The sequence below is a fragment of the Diadema setosum genome, chromosome 16 (assembly GCF_964275005.1).
Source record: "Diadema setosum chromosome 16, eeDiaSeto1, whole genome shotgun sequence".
In the NCBI taxonomy this organism is placed as follows: domain Eukaryota; kingdom Metazoa; phylum Echinodermata; class Echinoidea; order Diadematoida; family Diadematidae; genus Diadema; species Diadema setosum.
Window position 1 is genome coordinate 32,294,596 of NC_092700.1, and position 21,553 is coordinate 32,316,148.

Here is a 21,553-nt window from a genome sequence, read left to right on the forward strand (position 1 = left end):
TGTGTATTTGTCTCCTTTTTTGGTGCCGCTATAGACAGGTTCAAATGATCATTGCACGGTTCCATGCTTTTCTCTCTTTTGTTTTATTTTGTTTTACTTTGTATAGGGTATACTGTGAGTGGTCCCTGAGCGACAATTCTTCCTTTACTAACAATATTGAATTGAATTGAATTGAAATGGTTTATTGATATCAACATCGTCGCAGCCAAAGGTCGAATTGTGACGTTTTACAGCAAATGATATAAAAGAATACATAAAAATGGCTCAAAAGAGGAATACATGTACAAAAAGCTGAACTATACACATAAATATCCATAACAAGCTCAATGAAGTGTATATGCGACTTATTCTATGAAATATAAAACATTACACTTAAAAAAGAATCACGAGATTAATATTGCACAATATCATGATATATATTTCAGATTGCAAAGAAATATCAATCTTTTTATCTTACCTCCCATTTCTCTCTCTCTCTTTCTGTCTTTCTCCCTCACTCCCTCCCTATTCCTCTTTCCTAGGTATGTTTCACTGTGTCTAAATTTCCCTCCTTTTCTCCCTCTCTCTCTCTCCCTCTCATCTCCCTCCCTCTCTCCCTCCCTCTCTCTATCAATCAATAAGTTGTCTTATTGTAGAACCCACCCCGATACATCACCGTACAAGTATAGCACACCACATACTAACGAATCCACACCAGTTTCACGTGGACTTTGATTATGAACAAAAACAGGAAGATATAGGCCTAGATTTGATTGACCAACAATGGAGGTTTGTATAAAGGATAGAACTGAAAAAAAAAACACTTGTAAACATTAAATTCCAACATTTCTTAGATTAAACATCATCAGATTATCAAAGCCTACTTGAACATGGAACTTGAGTAGTTCCTCTTGGCACATGATATAGTGATTGACCAAGTTTTTTTTTTTTTCATTACATTTTTTAAAGTTGTTTTGGGCATAAGGGGTGCGATCTTCATAATGAGTGATCACTGTAGAATTAATTGATCATTATAAAGTAGATACATTTTGTAAGTCTTTTTCATTTGTAAATTTGAGACTCTTAAAATTGAAAGAAAAATACGAAGAGTTTTATTGCAAAATGAGCTAAGCGTCATTTTCAAACATTTCAAGGTAAAACCATCATCAGATAGAGCAAAATTATACCTTTCCAGTAATACCTCACTTGTGACATAACAAGGAATATTCTAGTTATGAGTAAGATATCCTGTATTTTTATCATCATTCAGCAGCTTTAATCACAAAATATCTCAACTTAACAAAAATGGAGTTAGCTCGTTTTGGGATACCGGCTCTTCAGTTTATGTTGCACAAAATACCACAGGCACACTATACTGGTCACCTCCTGAGTGGGTTAGTTCGTTTTCATTTGTTTTGTTTTTCTAAAAAAAAAAAAAAAAAACACGAAGAAGGCAAAGGAGAGAGAGGGGGGGAGAGAGAGGGAGGGAGGGAGAGGGAGAGGGAGAGAGAGAGAATAGTGTTGAGAGCCAGGGAGATGGGGGGGGGGGGATAGAGGTAATTTTCTGTCACCATTTTCTGCAAGCATAATAATATATACATGAAAGATTATGAAATAATTAGTCTATAATTTGTGTCTCATAATTTATTCCAGACTCACAGTGATTGGTTACCATTCGTCCAGCAAGGGAAATCGCCGTTCTATCATTGTTTCCACTATAAACATAATGTTCCAGATGATGATTATGTAGGCTACATCAGTTATTTTGAACTAGTAATTTGTTGCAGAAAAAAGGGGTTTTTGCGTTTGCAGGTTCCATTTCAATTTCCCTTTAATCGTCAGTCTCTTCTTCTCCTTTTTAAATAAAATGATGATCATCCAATCATTCGTCAAATTCATCTATAGTTTTCTATCTGATGGTAAATACTTAGGACGGGATTTAGGAAATTAATGATGAAGGGGAGGGGGAGTCAAACGGCTGACGGTAGCCTAGTACCTCCTTGGGTAGACTAGCATGACACGCGATAACGACAACAATTGGTAGTTCCCATTCAATTTTAACATATTCCGTACACACAACAACAACAACACACAGCTAGCTAGCTGTAGCTGTGTGCATGAAGTGTTTACAGTTTTACAATTAGTGTGCAGCTACACACAGCTAGCACGGGTATCAATCTTACGTTGTACATATGTCTGCGATCCTCAACGAACTGCACACCGTGACAAGTTAGCTGTTGTCTGTCGTGACCAGAAGTTTGATTAAATTACATTTTCACGGTAGCAGGATGAAACGAGTAGGGAATGACCAGATCCAGTCTGCCGTCCTACAGTATTTGAAGCGCCGTCACTATATCGTGAGTAATACAGTAATTTGAGCAAGAATGGGCAGGCTTATCTTTCTACCACTCTGCGGGCGACATGCCACCCCACGCGTGTAGGGGCGGGTGGGTATGGGTGCGGGTGCATGCTGGGGAGAGTAGGCCTGCTGTTGACCGGTAGGGCCTACGGCTACGTGCGTGTTATCGCTATGCGATGAAATTGTTACGTGGATTACGGTCAGTAAATTGGAGAAAAATATGGACCATTAATGGGCTATAGCTATGGCATGCCGGTATCTAGAGGGTCTAGATGTTGAGTGTGTTTGAAAATTCGCCAGGACCTCAAAGACTGGCTGCGAGCTGTAAAAGTATGGAGGAGTGCGCAGCAGCAGCGAAGAAGCAGTTAAACTTTAACCGTTAACGGTTAACGTTAGACCAGACTACTATTTACTAACCCGTTAGAGTAGATTCTAACCTAGACTCTATTGAAACGATACATAATTTGTTCTTCTTCTTCTGTTTATTCTGCATCCTTCAGTCCTGAAGATTTACTGCAGATGACTTTTGTGTGTGTGTGTGTGCATAAATTGCAATGGGCATTCCTACGTTGAAGTGCCTGGATGAAGGGTGCGTATTTTACATGGTGCAAGTAAAAAACCTATTCCCGCACTTCAGTTTACATCCTCCACTAACAGTTAGGTGGCAACGGAATGCTTCCACCGTGGGGAGAAGTACAGCTTTAGTCTTGGGATAGGCTGTTCCATTGCCGAACAGTGCGGGGGAAGAATGACTGCTGATGTTGTTCCGTCCTGGAACGAGGAACTTGGTAGCAGTAGGGGTGGCCTTAGCCCCGGAGACCGCGCCACCACACTTCGTGTGGCGGCTGCTGTCACAGTTAGGGTGGCCTGTGCGTGTCTGTTTTGTGATGGGTTGTATGTAGTGGTGCAGGTTAAAGTCCACTAGTGAGTTTCGCATTTTGTACAGCAGAGTCGGCCTCATGTCTTCTCTCCTCTGCTGGAGCGATGACCAACCAAGTTGCTGGAGCATTTCAGATACACTTGATGTGTTGTGATAACGATTGAGTGCAAATCTTGCGGCTCGTCTCTACTCTGTACCATCTCCAGTTGGTGTATGCATCCAGCTGTGTACGGATCCCACACTGTGCATGCATAAATTTACTCTACAAGAGGGTGAACAAGTGTCTGGTATGCTCTTGACTTGAGTTGTGTATTGTGTATCCGGAGATTTTGACGTAGGAAGGCGAGGGTGTTATTTGCCTTCTGGCAGATGTTCGATATATCTGATTCCACGTGAGGTCGGTAGTGATGGTGATGCCCAAGTACTTGGCAGATGGAACCGAGTCCAGAACTGTACCATTCAGGGTGTACCGGTGGTGTAGTTTATTCCTTTTCCTGGTGACAGATATTGAGTGGCATTTTTTGGCGTTGAGGTCCATATGCCATCTGTTTGACCAGTTGCTGAGTGTATCCAGGTCTTGTTGTAGGAGCTTGGCATCTTCTGCAGACTAGATAGTCATGTACATGACTGTTTATTAACGTTACCATACAGAATTAAAAAAAAACTTAAAGAAAACATGTTGTCAGTTTTAAGAATCACACTGAGTAAAGAATAGATCTTCGCTGATCCTATAAGAAGAAAAATCTAACATTAATAGATCTGTATAAAGGTTAATATAGTATTGTTATTGAGAATTTAATTCTACTAGTTAGTGGTTAGGATTGCCTGGAAAAAACACACAATGATTTTAACATGAACGAAACTCACAAAAGTAACTTTTTCTAAGATTATAAAGATCTATTAAAGGACAAGTTCACCTTCATTAACATAAGGATTGAGAGAATGTAGCAATATTAGTAGAACACATCATTGAAAGTTTGAGGAAAATTGGACAATCCGTTCAAAAGTTAAGAATTTCTGAAGTTTTTGTCCAGTCACCGCTGGATGAGAAGACTACTGCAGTGTATGATGTCACATGCATACATCAATAGAAGGAAAATAGAGAATTTCACAAAATGTCATCTTTTGAAAAAAGTGCACATCCCCTTGACTCGTTACTGACATATGTTATGGGTAATATTATTCCCATTGCCTTTAGAAAGAGGCAAGTCAAGTGCTCTTTCAAATGCGAAAAAAGTGAAAATATGTTGAATTTTCTTTTACATTTTCTTTATACTGTTGTACTCATATGACATCACAAGCCTTAGTAGTCTCCTCATCCAGCGGTTCCAACACCAAAATTTTAAAAATTCATAACTTTTGCATCGATTGTCCAATTTTCCTCAAACTTTCAATAATGTGTTCTACTAATATTGCTGCATTCTCTCAATCCTTATGTTTATGAAGGTGAACTTGTCCTTTAAACATCACTAGAATCTAAGTATATCATAGAAAATATACATTGTATTCCCCACTGCATAAATAGTAGAACATTTTGATATCAAATTGCCCTACCAGTCAGTCCACATGAAAGCTTATCGGCTCCAATTCACAAAAATTTAATGCTGCGAATAGATCTACATTGTACAAGTCATATTTCTTAAATAAATATGATTTTTGTCTTGTTTGCAGGATGCCAATAGCGAGAGTGTAAACCGCAAAAACCTCAAACTGACGGACACGATGAGAGAGATGGCGTCGCAGTCCTCTCGTCAAAAGGAGTTGGGAGCCATCAACGTGGTTGCTTGTAATTCATGGTGAGAATGTGGCATCACACTTTATTAACTCATTGAGGATGAGTCCCGAGTATAATCGGGCAGGTGTATATGGAAAATGCGTGTTGCAGCAAAATCAGTCCGGCCTCAGTGGGTCAAGCTGTGTTCACACTCTGGTTCTTGGCATTACAATAATAATACAAACATGCAAGAAGGCCAAGAACAAATGAAAAGCAGTGTGTCACCACCATCAACCGAAGTTAAGCCATTTTACATTAGGCCTACCTGGTATTCTAATTTCTATGGTTTATGAAAGTTTGACTTTGTTAAATGTTGCATGAATCTTTTCTTTTTTCATTGGGCTTGCTGGCAAAGATTAATTTTTCTAAAGAGTCCAGGATCAAGTGCAAAAACAAAATAGTGAGCAACATCAGAACTTTATTGGAGTGATTTGCATTTCTCTTATGGCATGGACTTTACCATAAATCTAAAATAATGTATAGAAATGTATTTGTGTCAAGGCATTACAGTTCATGCAATTTAACTGAATCATCCCTCTTCCATTTATTTTGCCTCCTTCAGTCCTGAAGATTATTTGTAGATCTGAAATTGTGTATACATGCGTGTGTGTGTGTGTGCATAAATTGCAAGAGCGCTCTCGCTTCAAAGCGGCGTGATCAAGGGTACATACAGTCAAACCTGCCATAGCAACCACCTGTCTATAGCAGCCACCTGCCATATCACGACCACTAAACTCAATTGCCGCCAAGAGAAAAGTCATGTTAAAGACCCTGTCTATAGCGGCCACCTGTCTGCAACAGCCACTTTTTTCATCTCCCTTCGGTGGCCACTATAGACAGGTTTGGGTGCATTATATACAAAATGTACATGGTGCATGTTCAAGAGGAAGAAGAAGTAAAAAAAAACACCTCAAAACTGCTCTTGTTTACTTTTGTCAGATGGCATCAGAAGGCTTCCTCCGTAGGTAGACCAAGGTACAGCCTCTTGGGGTAGGTTGTTCCAGTGTAAAACTATGCAGAGGGAGAAGGACTACATAAAATTTGTTGCTGTTTTTCAAGAGCATCGAGTTTGGTAGCCATGAGAATGACCGTCTGTTTTTCTTTTCTTGTTTTGTCCACCTCTGCAGTGACCAAGACCCTGATCTGTTTGAGCAGCAGTTCACACGATTCCGTCTCTTTGTAGACTCAGCCACTGAAGAGTATAAGGTAACGGCAGGTGTAAAATCAGGGGCGGATCCAAAAATTCCGTAAAGGGGAGGCACCTTTACAAAAGTAAAGGGTAAAGGGTGCACACGCCCCCCATCTTTTCTTTTTATTTCTTTTGTTTTAACAAGAAATAAAGAGGGGGCGCGCGCCCGGTTCGCCCCCCTCTGGATCCGCCACTGAAAATTCAATGTCTATTTCGTTATTCTCAACATGCAGTATTTGTTCGACAGAGATGCCAACTGTTTCTTTTTATGCAGTATTTTGCACTGCTTTTTTGAAAAAAAAAAAACTGCAGTTTTTCTTTTCATGGAAATGCTGTTTTTCCCAAAGTGTATTTACTAGACAAGTCAGTGGCACAAAATGTAAAAATGCTGTTTTCCCACTGAAAATGCACCATGTCAGCCCTCAGAACACTCCACTGCTGTTTTGGTACGTGGTTGGCATACCTGCTTTGGGCGCTATGAATTATGAGAAGTCATATCTGTTTACACATAATTTTCTGATCTCACAGGATCACAGTAAAAGCTATTATACAGTATGTTTGTGTTGTCATTTTTGTGATAGTTGAAAATGATAGGACTAAAAATAGAGTTGTGTGGATGCTAGGTTTTAACAGTTTATGATTACCTGACACATAAGACTGCCGGGTGGATCCCAAACGATGTTACATATAAATGCTTCAATAAGAGTTTACTCTTTGACAATTCCCAAATACCAACTCAGTGATCACATCCGTTTGTATTTCAAATGCTAGATGTATATATATATGTGTACATTCACTTAGCCATACATTCATCATCTGCTTTGTTTTTTACTAATATGTTGTTTCATTGCATATATTTATTCTGAATAGCTTTCAAGCAATTTCGTCATCTTATGCAAGCATACTTACCTTGATTAAAAGGGGAAATCTACCATAGTCTTATAAGAAAGAGTAAAATATTACAAGTTCAACAGTAAAAGTTTGATCAAAATCGGGTGAAAAATAAGGAAGTTATGACATCTTGGAGATTTGCTATTTTTTTGCACAAAACAGTTCTTGAGTGGTAAATATGAATATGCAAATGGCAAATGAGCATGTCATGCCCTCACAACTTGCCATGTAGTTTGTACATAAAATTTTAGAATTTCCAGTTTTTCATTCAAACGCAGTTATGCCCGAGGCTCAAATCCTGGTATACATGTATCCAACTGTTCACTATTCTGAAGTTATTCAATCAGGAATAACATCATGTTTCAGATTTCAATGAGAGAAACATTGAATTTCCATCATTTTTTTTTTTAATTTAATTTTTTTTTTTTTTTTTGTACAGGATCGATGGAAAATTGTGATGTTATGACCCAGTTAACTCACTTATTCTCGCTTCACTGTACAAGAACTGTTTTGCAGAAATTAGCAAAACTTCAAAATGTCATAACTTCCTTATTTTTAATCCAATTTCAGTCAAATTTGTACTGCTGAACTCATAAGATTTTATTCTTTTTTTATCAGACTAACTTGTATTTGGACTGGATTTCCCCTTTAAAACTGTACTGGACTGGAGTTGTGTTACCATAGTTTCTCAGCAGTGCTTAAAACAGTGTAATCTATTTGTATTTGGACTGGATTTCCCCTTTAAAACTGTACTGGACTGGAGTTTTGTTACCATAGTTTCTTAGCAGTGCTTAAAACAGTGTGATCTATTCCTGTTCACACAGGCAGATCTTGTCGGACTGTTGGTGCCAACTTTTGTTCATCTCTACCTTCAAATGATCTGTGATGGTCACAAGTCAAATGGTAGGTGTCATGATGTTTGTATTGTGTTGGTGTACATATGTTTTGTATGCTATGCCAAGCCCCCCTCCCCCCCCCAAAAAAAAAAGAAAAAAAAATGCATGAAACAAAAAAAAAAATGCATGAAACAAAAAAAAAAAATGATCAAAGTGAAAGTGAGAGCTTATACAGATCAAGGGTCTATCTTACATGTAGTCTGGTGTTGTCATTTTGAATGTTGTGATTGTTATCATTTCTTTCCTTACTGCTGTCAAAATCCTTCTCCTTGACAACTCTCTTCTTTCCTCAGCTCACAGTCTGTACACCAAGCACAAGGCATGCCTACACCTTAGGGAGAGTGGCCGGGCCAGGGAGCTGGTTGAGAGCCTGAGCGGGGTCTACAACAGCATGGACCTCCTCACTGACCCCGTCCTCACGGCCTTCAGGTAGGAGAGAGAGATGCCCCAGGTGGGCATGGCTTGTCTAGTGGTACAAAAACTTGCTTGATATGTTTGTGGGATAGACCTTTTTTTGTAAAAGTGTACAAATATACTACACTACAGGGAATAATTTTCCTGGTATCGCAATGCACTTTGCTATGCATTTTTCATACCGGCGTTACACGAACTACCTTTGGTGTAGCAATTTTTGTTTTTGTTTTTTTCTATAGAAGTGTAGGCCTACAGTGTACCATTTGAAATGTTATTCATCAGCTGCAATTGCTAATCAGATGTTAGGAAAAATTATTTCCTGTATTATGTATACATGTACTTTGTTCACAAAAGATTGCCTCAACTGCCCAAGTCTTGCCCAACCTTCCATGGACTACATGTTGGTTAGAAATTTATTAACTCACAAGATTCAGACTATAACGCTTTGCCAAGATTCATATAATGTAAATCCATTAATCCCTTTTCTTTTTAGGGAGGGAAATGGGACTACATAAGCATAGAAGAAAACTCATTCGCATCTAGTGACACCAATGATTATTCATCTACTAGTCTTAATACTTTGTGAAGACGACCAAATTCAAAGTAGTATAAGGAAGTTGAACAAAAACTGACTTGGATGAAATCAGTCTATTCAGTCCCCATCATGTTATTGATTGTTATTGTTTAAACAAATCGATATGCATTCTTCAGGTATAAATAAAATACTTTTTCATTTTTTTTTTTTTTTTTGGGGGGGGGGGGGGGTTGGGGGAGGGGGTGAGGTCTTTCCAAGGTATATCTACCTTGACAAGAGTTATGATGTGAAATATCCATGCTTTCATTAATTCCAGCCAACCCTTTGAATGTTACAGGCAGCCAGTGTAAGTATTAAGCTGAGTAGCATATTATATTATAAAGTCCCTTTGAAAAGACTCTCACCCTGATAAAGTATGTGAATGGCACTCAAACCACTTTTGGCATCATCTATTTCTCTCCAGGGATTGCAAGTACGTTGTTGAGGTTGGAGATGAGGCCCTCCAGTATCTTCTACGCTTCCTCCAGAGCCGAGATACCACTGCTATCCTGGGCATCATCAACCTCCACATCGACATTAAAGGTTGGCAGTGGTGAATGTGATTTTTGCCATTTCTCAGCTCCTTTTTTTTATTGTCTCGCCCACCGGAGGTGAAGGCGAGACTAAGGGATCCAAATGTCGTCCGTCCGTCGTCCGTCCGTCGTCCGTCACAAATGTTAAAGTTTACCTGCAAGACTCTCTTATGATGCATAACTTGGCAACTGTTACAGCAATGGCAGCCAAACTTGGGTGATAGAAGCACTAGGGGTATCTTCATGTTATGGTGTTGTCGGAGGTCATGTGATGATGTCAAAGGTCATTTGAGGTCATATATTAAAGAGTATGTGCAAGACTCTCTTTTCTATGTTAAAGTTTACCCGCAAGACTCTCTTTTGACAAATAACTTCACATAAGTTGCTTGGATTACAACCTAACTTGCGTCATAGATGCACTGGGGGTACCTTCATGTTATGGTGCCGTTGGAGGTCACAGGATAAGGTCAAAGGTCATTTGAGGTCATACGTTAAAGTTTACTTGCAAGACTCTCTTATCACACGTAACTCGACACATGTTGCTACAATGGCAATCAAACTTGGGTGATGGATGCACTGGGGGTACCTTCATGTTATGGTGCCGTAAGAGGTCACATGATAAGGTCAAAGGTCATTTGAGGTCATACGTTAAAGTTTACTTGCAAGACTCTCTTATCACACGTAACTCAGCACATGTTGCTACAATGGCAATCAAACTTGGGTGATGGTAGATGTCTCTTGGGAAGTTGAAGGTAACCACAAGGTCAAAGGTCACAGACGGGTCAACGAACTTTTAGGGCCCAATGCTAAGTTTTTAGGGCGCATTTTGTTTATGGCTCATAACTTTTGATCCCTTTGTCCGTTTGTGACCAAACTTAAATGGAAGATGTCCCTTGGGGAGGTGAAGGTCGTCACAAGGTCAAAGGTCACAGACAGGGGTCAACAAACTTTTAGGGCCCAATGTTATGTTTTTAGGGCGCGTTTTGATTGTGGCTCATAACTTTTGATCCCTATGTCCGTTTGTGACCAAACTTGGATGGTAGATGTCCCTTGGGGAGTTAAAGGTCATCACAAGGTAACAGAAAGCGGTCAACAAATTTTTAGGGCCTAATGTTATGTTTTTATGGCACGTTTCGATTATGGCTCATTACTTTTGATCCCTTTGTCCGTTTGTGACCAAACTTGGATGGTAAATGTCCCTTGGGGTGTTGAAGGTCACCACAAGGTCAAAGGTCATAAGCAGGTCAATTAACTTCTGGGAGTTATAAAAAATATTAATTCCTTGTACGCGAATGGGCGAGACACAATTTGGCACTTGCCTTGTTTTTCCACAAGTATTTTGTAGGCGTTATCATCAATACATTGTGTATAGTGTATACAGTATTCATCGCATAATCGGGCATCTGATAATCGGGAACCTCGCTTAACTCGTTGAGGACGGACTGATTTTGCTACAACACGCATTTCCCATAGACACCTGCCCGAGTATACTCAGGACTCGTCCTCAACGGGTTAAATGACATAACGCTTCCCAGAAACATTTCCAAGTTTTATGCATGTTATTTTCACTGGATAATCGGGCGGGGACCTCTGATAAACGGGACAATTTTTCTTCAAGCGATCTTTGATTTTGTTGATATTTTGCACAAAAAATCTACCAAAATACCACAACAATATTTCAAAGATTCTCTATTATCAGTTGTCGTTTACATCGAACTTACAAAGCAAGCTTCGGACTGGTGTGTTTTGACCTCCGTCCATCCAGTACACGTACATGCATAGCCACGAAAGCGCCGTGTATAAGTATCCATGCCATTGCGAAACACATGCTTTCGCGAACATTCTTCTCCCCTACATAAGCAAAGCCATGTGCTCACTTGCAATTCCTACTCACATCCAATAAAAGATGTGCCTCGCTCACACAGCTCAGGCTGTGTACGTTGTTTAATCTCAGTCATACACTTTTAGGGCAAAGTCCAAATTCCTAGTCTCTGAGTGTTTCAACTTTCAATACACTGTGATCTGAGTGTGTGTACGTCACAATCTTCGTCAGTTGTGAATGAGCTAGAGGGTCGCGCCGAGGGGTAGCGTGGTTGTGTATTCATGTACATGTACAGTACGTCAGTATGCATGTGTGTGTGTGCACTACATGTACATGTCGTATGCCGTTAGTGTATGGTGAGTGCTCATCGCGAAATCGGGCTCCCCGCTTAAAGGGGCCGTGTTTGCTACTCCCAACCTGTCCCGATTATGCAATGAATACTGTATTAAAGTAGTCACTGATTTTTTTTTTTTTTTTTATTTGTGTGTGTTTGTGTAAATTTCATACCTCATTCAGTCCGGCATTCGCCAGCATCATCATTGCAGGAGGATGGAGATGAGTTTCCGACCCAGCCGTCATCATCGTCATCCACCTCCAACTCCAGCTCGTCTTCCCTGAAGGCGGCAACGGGTGCAGCGAAGAAGGAGGAGAAGGAGAAGGAAGGCGAGGATGAGGCGAGGAGGACCGCACACCTGGCTGAGATCAACAGCATCATCGACAAGGTCCAGAGAGGGCCCCCTTCTCTGCCATCCATCATCCTCTATAGCGTCCTGAATGCATACCAGGGGTAAGTCTGGGTGTGGGTTGTTGGGAAATTGTAACTGGTATGTCAGATTAGGTTAAAGAGGATAGTGAAGATGATGATGATGGTGATGATGATGAGGATGATGAGGATGATGGTGATGATGGTGATGATGATGGTGATGATGATGGTGATGGTGATGGTGATGGTGATATGATGATGATGATGATGATAATAGTGTTGATTGAGATGATAATGGTTATTATAGTGAAGATGATTGAAATGATAGTAAAGTGAAGATGGCAGCAATGGTTATGATGATTGTAATGGCAGTACACTGAAGATTACAGTAGGGATGATGATGGTGATGATGATGATAATAATGATTGTAATGGCAGTAGACTGAAGCTGACAGTGATGATGATGGATGATTGTGATGACAGTGAACAGAGATTACAGCAAAGATGATTATTGTTAAGTATGGCAGTAAACTGAGGATGACAGCACCGATGATGGTGGTAATTGTAGTAATAGATAAGATAAAGTTAGATAGATAAAGATAACAGCAATGATGATGATTGTGAATAATGATGATGGTAATGACAATAAAGTGAAGATGACACTAATGATGATGATGACAGTAAAGTTAAGATGACAGCGATGATGATGACTGTAATGAAGTAAACTGAAGACAACAATGGTGATGATGATGATGATGATTGTGATGACAGAACATGATAGAGATTTTTCTATCGTCTCAAAGAGCTTATGTTTTACATTTGATTTGTGAACATTGAGTAAATCAATGCAAGATTGTAATTTCGAATTGTACATTTAATTTATATACAAGAGAGATTTTTCTATTGTCTGAAAGAGCTGTTTGTGTAATAACCCTTTTCGTCATCTTGTGGTTGCCCTCCTCATACAGACTCAGCTGTGTCTCCATCTCGGATGACTCCCAGCTCCTGGCTGGTGGATTTGAGGACTCCGCCCTTCGGGTCTGGAGCCTCTCCCCCAAGGAGCTCAGAGCCCAGCCGCATGAAGTGGACGTCAGCCGTGTCAATCTGGCAGGAGACTGCCTGCAGGACTTCCTGACTGAGGACAGGTAAGTTAAAGGTCAAACGTAGATCCCACATGACTGCAGAAACTGTCAATTTTTGTTCTAAAATAGAGACCAATTCACAAGAAATGTTTAAAATACCGCTGTGATAACACAACATCAGTTGAGCTACAACAAAATGTGAAATATTACGCAAATAGGTACGCCAGAAGTATTGCAGTCTCGGAGCATACGAATCATGGTTGCTAAGTGATGTTTTCTAATCAATTACTGTATACGCCATATATTTAGCGAGTCAAATTTTTTGCGAATTGGAACTTCCAAACAATTTCAAAAGTGGTTAAATTTGCAATAGTTTAGTAAAGTAATGAAACAAGAAATGTAGGCATGCACTTTGTGCGTGCATGCATTTTTTGCCAAGTAATGTGTTCTTTCTTTCTTTTGTGTTCACTATTGGCCAGCCTCGGTGCGGAATGCAAGGTCATGAGGGCACACTCCGACACTGTGTACGGCAGCGGCTTTCTTCCGGACGTTCCCCTGATGATATCTGCATCTGGTGATGCCACAGGTATCCGCTACCCCTCCCTTATCCGCTAAATGTCCAGACATGTAGCTGTATCATCAGTATTTCTGTAAATCCATTCAAACTTGACCAGGTAGAGCAGTGCACCTCAGCAACACCATCGGGAGTAGGGGAAGTAGGAAATCCAAATTCAGTGATGAGTGGTTTCTCGATATCTGTGTCAGTTGATGTAATAAGTACAGTAAGTGTTTTTAGAGCAGTTTCTAGGGAATGAAGATGGTGACTATGCCCAGATTGTCCCTTGTGTAAAGGGCACAAGATTATGAGTGCTTTGAAAAGGTTTGATACTCAATTTACAATCATTTTTTATTTTATAAATTAGTTAATATATCATATACTTGGAGCCATATCTCGGTGTCTAATGTCCTTCTCCAGCAGTTATTGATCGATTAACTCCGAAATTGTCACAGTCAGAAATGAACCCCTAGTAGAAAGGACACAAGATTATGCATTGGTAACTCTGTAGACAGTAATTTCCTCTTTCATATTAGTGTTGCTGTCCAGTGCGAGTTAACCATACTTTTGCATCAGATGCCCTTTTCCAACATTTATTATTTAATGAACTCATAAAAAATCATTATGAATAGAAGTAAACACCTTGTGAAAAGGAAATATGATTTTGTGAGCTTTGAAAATGGTCATAAGTCAACTTGCAATCATATCTTCATTCATCAGACAGTTTCTGCTTACATCTCCTTCTAGTTCGGGCATGGAATCTGTCGACCTTTTCTAACGTGGCCGTCTACCGGGGCCACAAGTACCCAATCTGGGATGTGGACGTCAGCCCCATGGGTGTCTACTTCTGCACCGCGTCCAAGGACCAGACGGCGAGGCTCTGGAGCCCGGAGAGAACCTTCCCCATGCGGGTCCTCTGTGGCCATCTCATGGATGTTGATGTGAGTTGCCGTGGTGATCTGGATAAGTTTTTGGATGAGGGATGATGGGCCTATTCAGCACGACTAGTGGTGTGTTCATGGTTTGTGCACTGCTGCATTGAAGTGCTCTTCTGTTTTGTGGGATGAAAGTCTACCACACCCTAGCCAGAGTTTCTACTGCTCTCTACCCAGAATTTTCTTGATCATGACTTCCTTTGCTAACATAGCACTAGTTTTTCAGAGATATTGGGAGCTGGTGTGGCTATGAAGAAAGGCCATGTCAGACCAAAGAAAAGTTTTGGGAAAACTGCAAGAAAGACACTTTCCCCTTGGTTTTATGATCCCAAACTTTAGAATTGTACGAAAGAAGAGGAATTGCTCTTTCAGGAAATATATGAAACGAAAAGGAATATACAAATTGAGGGACTGGGTTGACCTATTTACCTAATGTATTTTTTAGTCCTCATGTAAAATCAGTTTGTGCAAATTTTGTTGTTGTTGTTGTTTTTTTTTAATGAATAGTCACAATAGTTTAATTGTTTTTGTACCCGAGTATAGTGAGAAACCAGATATAACAAGATAATTGTCATGGCTTGATATTGTTAAAATGAGATTGCCCTGTAATGGTAGATGTGTAATAAGAGCTCTCATGAATGCATATACGAAAGCTCCATCTCTTGTCTATGCTGAAATAATATCCCCCTCCCCCACCCCCCCCCCCCCCCCCCCCCCGTCTCTCCTCCAACATTCAGTGCGTGAAGTTCCACCCAAACGGCAAATATGTGGCAACGGGGTCTAGCGACAAGACCGTCAGACTGTGGGACATGACGCAGGGCAAATCTGTACGCCTGCTTACAGGCCACAAGGTAGGAGTCTGAACGGTTGTTATGTTTTGAGAGGGAATAATGCCATATTGTTTGTTGGAAGCACTCCTGAGTGCAGGATAAGCATCAAAGAGGAGTAAAATCTGTAAAAGTCAGTGAGGTTAAAGCAGCAGAATTTGCCAAAAGGTTAGAGCTAACCAGATAAAGTATCAAGAACATATTGACAACTTTTTTTTTTTGCATGGCATCTTATGTGGATCTTGATAACAGCAATGGAAAATTCTTTGTAGTTTTTAATGACTGCTGACGACACATGCACCAAGAAATATTGTGTGGCTGCTGAAAAAGTGAACTGTTAAAAGCAAGCAACCACAGGGCCAGTAGATGTAAGGTTGCACGAAAAACCTGATATCTTTTTCCATGGAGAATTTGTAACACCAAAATATCTTTTTATCTTGAACAGAGTGATTAAAAAATCATTTATGAGAAAGTATTATAAAGTGATTGACGTTTCAATGGTAAAAGATTTAGAAATACCATTTATGCAGTAATGCCTCATAATTATTATTATTTTTTTAATGCCACAATGTAAAGTCACATTATTCTGAGATCACAATGAGCTGGTGCTTTTTGAAAACATTGTGTTTTACCAAAGTTGTATAAATTTTTCATTGAAGCGTATATGTGGGAAATGCATCACAGCCAAGTTGTAAAGAAAATAACAAGCTTTGCTGTGGTATGACTTTTATGATGAGAGTGTGGCTATGATGCTTTCAATGTACATTGCACTGTGGCATATTTTGATTTATCAATCGGTGTGTGCACAATATGCAAAACATGCGAGGTTGTCGAGCTGTCGACCAAGTCAGGCATGCAAACATGACGCTTAAGGAGCTATCCAAGTAAACTTTTTAAGCTACCAATCAACTGCTGTGTTAGACAGCATGCCAGTATGAATGTCTTAGCATTTATTGCTGTCATGCAGATTTGTTAATGTTTTAGGAGCCTGCTGCCTATTTGTCCTTTCAGTCACAAAGTATGATTGCTCACCTATGTTTGCTCTCCAGTAAGACACATCCCAGCCAAATATGAAGCATCTTAAAGGTCCAGTTTACTTTTGGGAGTGATTTGAAAAATTTTCAAGATATCACATTTGATGCATAAGTGTAGGTCTGTTGTATCACAAAAACATTCTAGCATATAAAATTTTCGCAATAAAGCCTAAAATAAAAGAAGATATCAGTATTTTTGTCATTCAACCATAACTGTAGACGGTTTAGTCTGGAAACATTTTTATTATACCTATTGTTCACATTTTGAGTATTTAACAATACGTAACATCGATTATAAGGATTCAAATTTTTACAGTGGTTGTTTCTATCCCTAACTCACATTTTAGAACTATTTTAAAGTACTAATGCTGGGTTTTTGTTTTATGTGCAAATGGTAAATTATGCCTTTAAAGGGATGGTACAGTATTGGTGGAGTCATCTTTAGGAGATGAGTATTGGGCTTTTAACTTTTTGCGAGATACCAAGAAAACACTTATGATATAGTACAGAGCATACCATTTTAAGAGGAATTCAAAGTTTATTTGATGAAAATCGGGTTTGGAATGACTGAAACATCCAAAAACAAAGTAAAACAAAGCGATCGTAATAAAGTGTGGGTCCCACACTTTATTAGAATCGCTCTTTTTGGATATCTCAGCCATTTCAAAACCAATTTTCATCAAATAAACGTTGAATTCCTCATAGAATTACATACTCTTTCATATTTCATAAGAGGTTTCTCATTATCTCACCAAAAAAATGTTAGAAACCTGAAATTAGGTCTCAACCAAAACTGTACGATCCCTTTAACATCCAATGTTTGCTATTTACTACCTACAGAGTACCATCCTGTCAGTTGCTTGTGCTCCCAATGGGAAATATCTCGCCTCCGCTGGTAAGTTGATCATGCACAGACATTTGTCTGAACACTGCATAAACAATCATGTGTAGACTGACATCCATTCATATTTGTGCATTGCTGAATTCCCCCTATCACCGTACCCCCATACCCCAATCCTTACAGAGGAGTATTGGTGAAAGTAACGCTAAAATTGGCTAAGAGATTAATGAGCTCGGCATTCATTGCACTTATTATAGAAATTCGTCTTCAACAGAAGCTTAATATTTGTGCCTGGGCTGTGCATCATGTATATAGTCCTCTGGGCATGCTGAGCCCAATATAGTCTCGTGAAACATGCTTATAAAATATTAGATGTGTAGCAATCTCTGCTTCAAGTTTATTGGAACAAAATTTGCCATCAAAAAATAATGTGAACACTTGTCCTCACTGAATGCACACAGGCACTTTGACACTCTGAGCCTGTTGATGACAGTCAGGTGTTTGTAAGTTTCAGTTTGATTGTCTGAAGGCCCACACATTGGAATTTGTGTTGTATGTGTAATGCGTAGTGCAATTACTGTACTATGCATGTACTGTAGTAAGTTAAGCGTGCAAACATTTACATCTAAGTACATTCAACCTTGCCTAAGTCAAATCTATTTGGACTGAAGAAGTAGCTTGCGACATGGAAAAAATTCAATGTACGAGGGATTAAAATCAATAGAATATAAAGAGAAGAGGAATGGAAAAGACATTCAACTTTAAGTAGGCAAATATTTGACTTATGTGATGTTGATTGTATAGTATTGTATGTAAACTACTCAACTTGACTTCTATTAACTCTTTGGCCCGAATTCACGAAGGTGGTTTAAACTTAGACCATGGTACAAATTTAGACCATGGTCTAAAATAAGCGTTAAATAGGCGTACCAATACATGCGCGCATCAATGCACGGTTTTTTACTGGATGCCTGTTAGCGTACGTAATCTGTCAATCATATCTACGCAGAAGAAATATACATAAACCATGGTTTAAATTTAGACCACCTTTGTGAATTTGAGCCTTGATGTGCCATGGTTGGAACCTCCCTGTGTGCCACATTATTCTCAGACTGCAATGTATGCATGCTTTGGGAAAACATTCTGTATATCATATCAAAGGTCTCATGAATGATGTGTCCCTTATTGTGTAAGTAGTGACGACTGTAGCTATCCCATTTCACTAATCTCTCTCCTGTACTTCTGCTTGGACAGGGGAAGACCGCCGGGTACGAGTTTGGGACCTAGCCACCGGTGGCCTGATGAAAGAACTGAGGGGCCACACGGACACCGTCTACGCCTTAGCCTTCAATCCAGACAGCTCTTTGTTAGCATCAGGTGACTCGGCTATTTCTCCCTTCCCTTCAGGGCATTACAGTCCAACCTTGATTATCAGGGGACCTCACTTATCCAGACTTCTCTCTTTTCTGGACGCCTCCAAGCAGTGAAGAAAACAAAAAATGATTTCAAACACAATAAAAAACTCCTACAAAACTCACACAATTATCACATATGTTTTTCCCTATAGAAATATGTCATAAATTTTACAGTAAAATGTTTCAATTTCATGACTGTGATTAATTGAGATAGGCTAGCATGAAATTACGCTACTGTTGCAGCGCACTCTACCTCTGTAGCTACCACAGGGTCGCCAGTCTATTTGTACCCACCAATGAATGAATTGTTTCCCTGATCTTACAGAACAGATTCTGCAGCATCGTTGGGTAAAGTCTGACGAAACAGGATTCATGTTTTGTTTTGGGGTTTGTTTTTCTTTTAATGCCTTAAGGTGGAGCTGACTGCACGGTGCGCCTATGGGACATCCGGCAAGGTGTGAAACATCCACTGTAAGTGTGGCCCACATCACAAAGACTCACACACATATACACAAGCATTTCATTTTTACTTTGTACATGCAATCATCTGTGCCTCTTTTCTCCCTCACCCACGCACACGCACACACACAAATAAAAATGGGATGATGAGGATGAGAGACAAGTTACTAGATCATGGCTTTATGACATAACATACTGATTATAGTATACAAATATCGACAGCTACAGAGGGAGATGGTAAAACTATTTGCACCGAGGTGATTTCTCAACAGTGCTATGTCCCGAGACGAAGTCGAGGGACATGGCACTGTTGAGAAATCACTGAGGGCTAATAGTTTTACCATGGCCCGAAAGAAAGCAGTCGATATTTGTTTTATATCCCTCTCGAGCATTTTACTAGAGTGATGACAAGGTTCCCTTTTGGAAATGTGCAGGCTTAACATTAAATCTAGACCATGGCAGTGCAGCAGTGCATGCAGTGCGTAACGAACGACACTGCTAGCGCTGCACTGTATGTATAGGCCACCGTGTATTAAACCGTTGTTGATTCCTACGAGCTACACAGCGTAGAACTCTGTGAGAAGGAGGTCCAGGACAAGAAGTAGGCCTACAGTGGCTTTGTTATCCATACCATCTTCAAAATCGGTTTTAGTTGACTAAAAAAATTCTTAAACCGTACCTGATATGTTGTACTTCTGCTGCAATTTACGAAATTCATCCGTTACTTGAAGCAGTCACTTTGTCAATTGAGCTGAACTGCATTGTTCACACACACAAGTACGCCATCGCACCACAGATTTGCTGTGATGCCATCGGCACCGCGCTAGCTAGCCACTGTCGCTAGCATGCAAGAAGTATCGCTAATACGCGCACTGCGTACATTCTTATGTGAGCATTCTAGATATCGATCACACAATCACGATTGCATGCAGATCGTGGATTCCCAAATGTACTATAAATAGTAAGACTTTGCACCGCATCCAGCTGCTCGTAGATAGCTAGTAAAACTACACCCTTTTCGTGCTCTGCACAATCATATTGCAACAAACTTTACATGAGGGATATAATAGGAATTATGATGACAGTCCTGCCAAGTCATCTTGATACTGCATGACACTTCCTGTAAACTTGAATATCTCTTCACATTTTGATAAGAACATACAAATATTTTACTGATTTAGGGATCATTTTTCACTTGTTGAAATGCATGTAACATGCAAGTATTTCTTTAGTTGCTCCTTGCAATTTCACCCTTGCCCCTCCTCAATCTTTTCCTTGGTACCCCTGTTAAAAAAAAGAATATAAACAACAACAACAGCAGCAGCGGCGGCGGCGGCGGCGGCGGCGGCGGCGGCGACGACGACGACGACAACAACAACAACAACAGCAATGCATTTCAAGTATACTTCAATTATATCTAAGATATACTTGCATACTTTGGTCTAAACATTTGGGTGCCACATATCAGATATACACAGTGGCTTTTATACAGTAATTCTTTGCTAATCTGATGAGATGAGCTAAGGTAACAAGGTCTGAAGAGCCGAGTTCTGGGTAATTAAATATATTTGGAGAGATATTGAGAGATGTTTTTCACTTTCTATTCTTCATCTGTCTTCGTGTAGGCCAGACAGTGGGGGTCACTCCAATGAGCAGATGGCATCCATCTCCACCCGACAGACCATCGTCCATCGGCTGACCTTCTCAAAGTGCAATCTGTTGCTAGCAGGAGGAGGGGTTGCTATGGCAACATGACATCCTGAGATTTCTCCTCAGCTGTAAAAGACTTTTTAATCCGACCTTTGCTTGCCAGTATGTCTCACGGGAGCCACCAGTTGAATTTCTTCCTCCTGCTGTCTGTGAGAAGTCAGAAGGTTTGTCATCAGAGACTCTGTAAGGCTGAGTTTGGGGTTCAAACCTCAGGGAGGACACTTTCCCTTGTGGTGTTGACTCTTTATCCCTCACATTTGGTAGTGATGTGGCCATGATGACTTGGTAGCTAGATGTGGAAACAAAAAAAAAGAGAAAGCTGTGCTGGCAGGGAGATGCATGGACCAATCATGAATCAGTATTTGAAGGCATCTTATGAAAGTGAGCAGTGGTGTTATCTGTTCCGTCACAGGGTACGGTGCTGATGCACATTTGGCTTGCAAAAATATGTGAAGAGTTCGATTGCAAAATGATTTAACTCCATTCCTTTAAATTTGAGATATTTGCGAAAAACCTGCTAAAAAAAAGAAAGAAAATAATTCAAAATATATGATATATTTTAAATCATAATTTCAAGACTATTCCTTGTTATGTAACACATGAGGAATCACTGGAAAGGATTTATCTTGTGCTATATGATGATGGATTTACTTGAAATTTTTTAGCAGTGCTGCTTAACAT

At 39.9% G+C, this 21,553-nt stretch overlaps 1 protein-coding gene and 1 pseudogene across 1 annotated transcript; one reads left to right on the forward strand and one right to left on the reverse strand.

Annotated features, from left to right (window-relative positions):
* The first annotated feature begins 2,267 nt into the window (after window positions 1–2,267).
* LOC140240013 (TAF5-like RNA polymerase II p300/CBP-associated factor-associated factor 65 kDa subunit 5L) lies at window positions 2,268–20,991 on the forward strand. Its single transcript, XM_072319823.1, has 15 exons — window positions 2,268–2,336; window positions 4,890–5,014; window positions 6,120–6,198; window positions 7,897–7,975; window positions 8,262–8,397; window positions 9,381–9,499; window positions 11,828–12,098; window positions 12,982–13,158; window positions 13,575–13,681; window positions 14,399–14,592; window positions 15,324–15,437; window positions 17,288–17,342; window positions 18,543–18,665; window positions 19,117–19,174; window positions 20,788–20,991. The coding sequence occupies exons 1-15, from the start codon at window positions 2,268–2,270 to the stop codon at window positions 20,915–20,917; spliced, it is 1,836 nt and encodes a 611-aa protein (XP_072175924.1). The 3' UTR covers window positions 20,918–20,991.
* LOC140240172 (uncharacterized) lies at window positions 3,040–3,756 on the reverse strand (annotated as a pseudogene).
* Window positions 20,992–21,553: the final 562 nt, after the last annotated feature.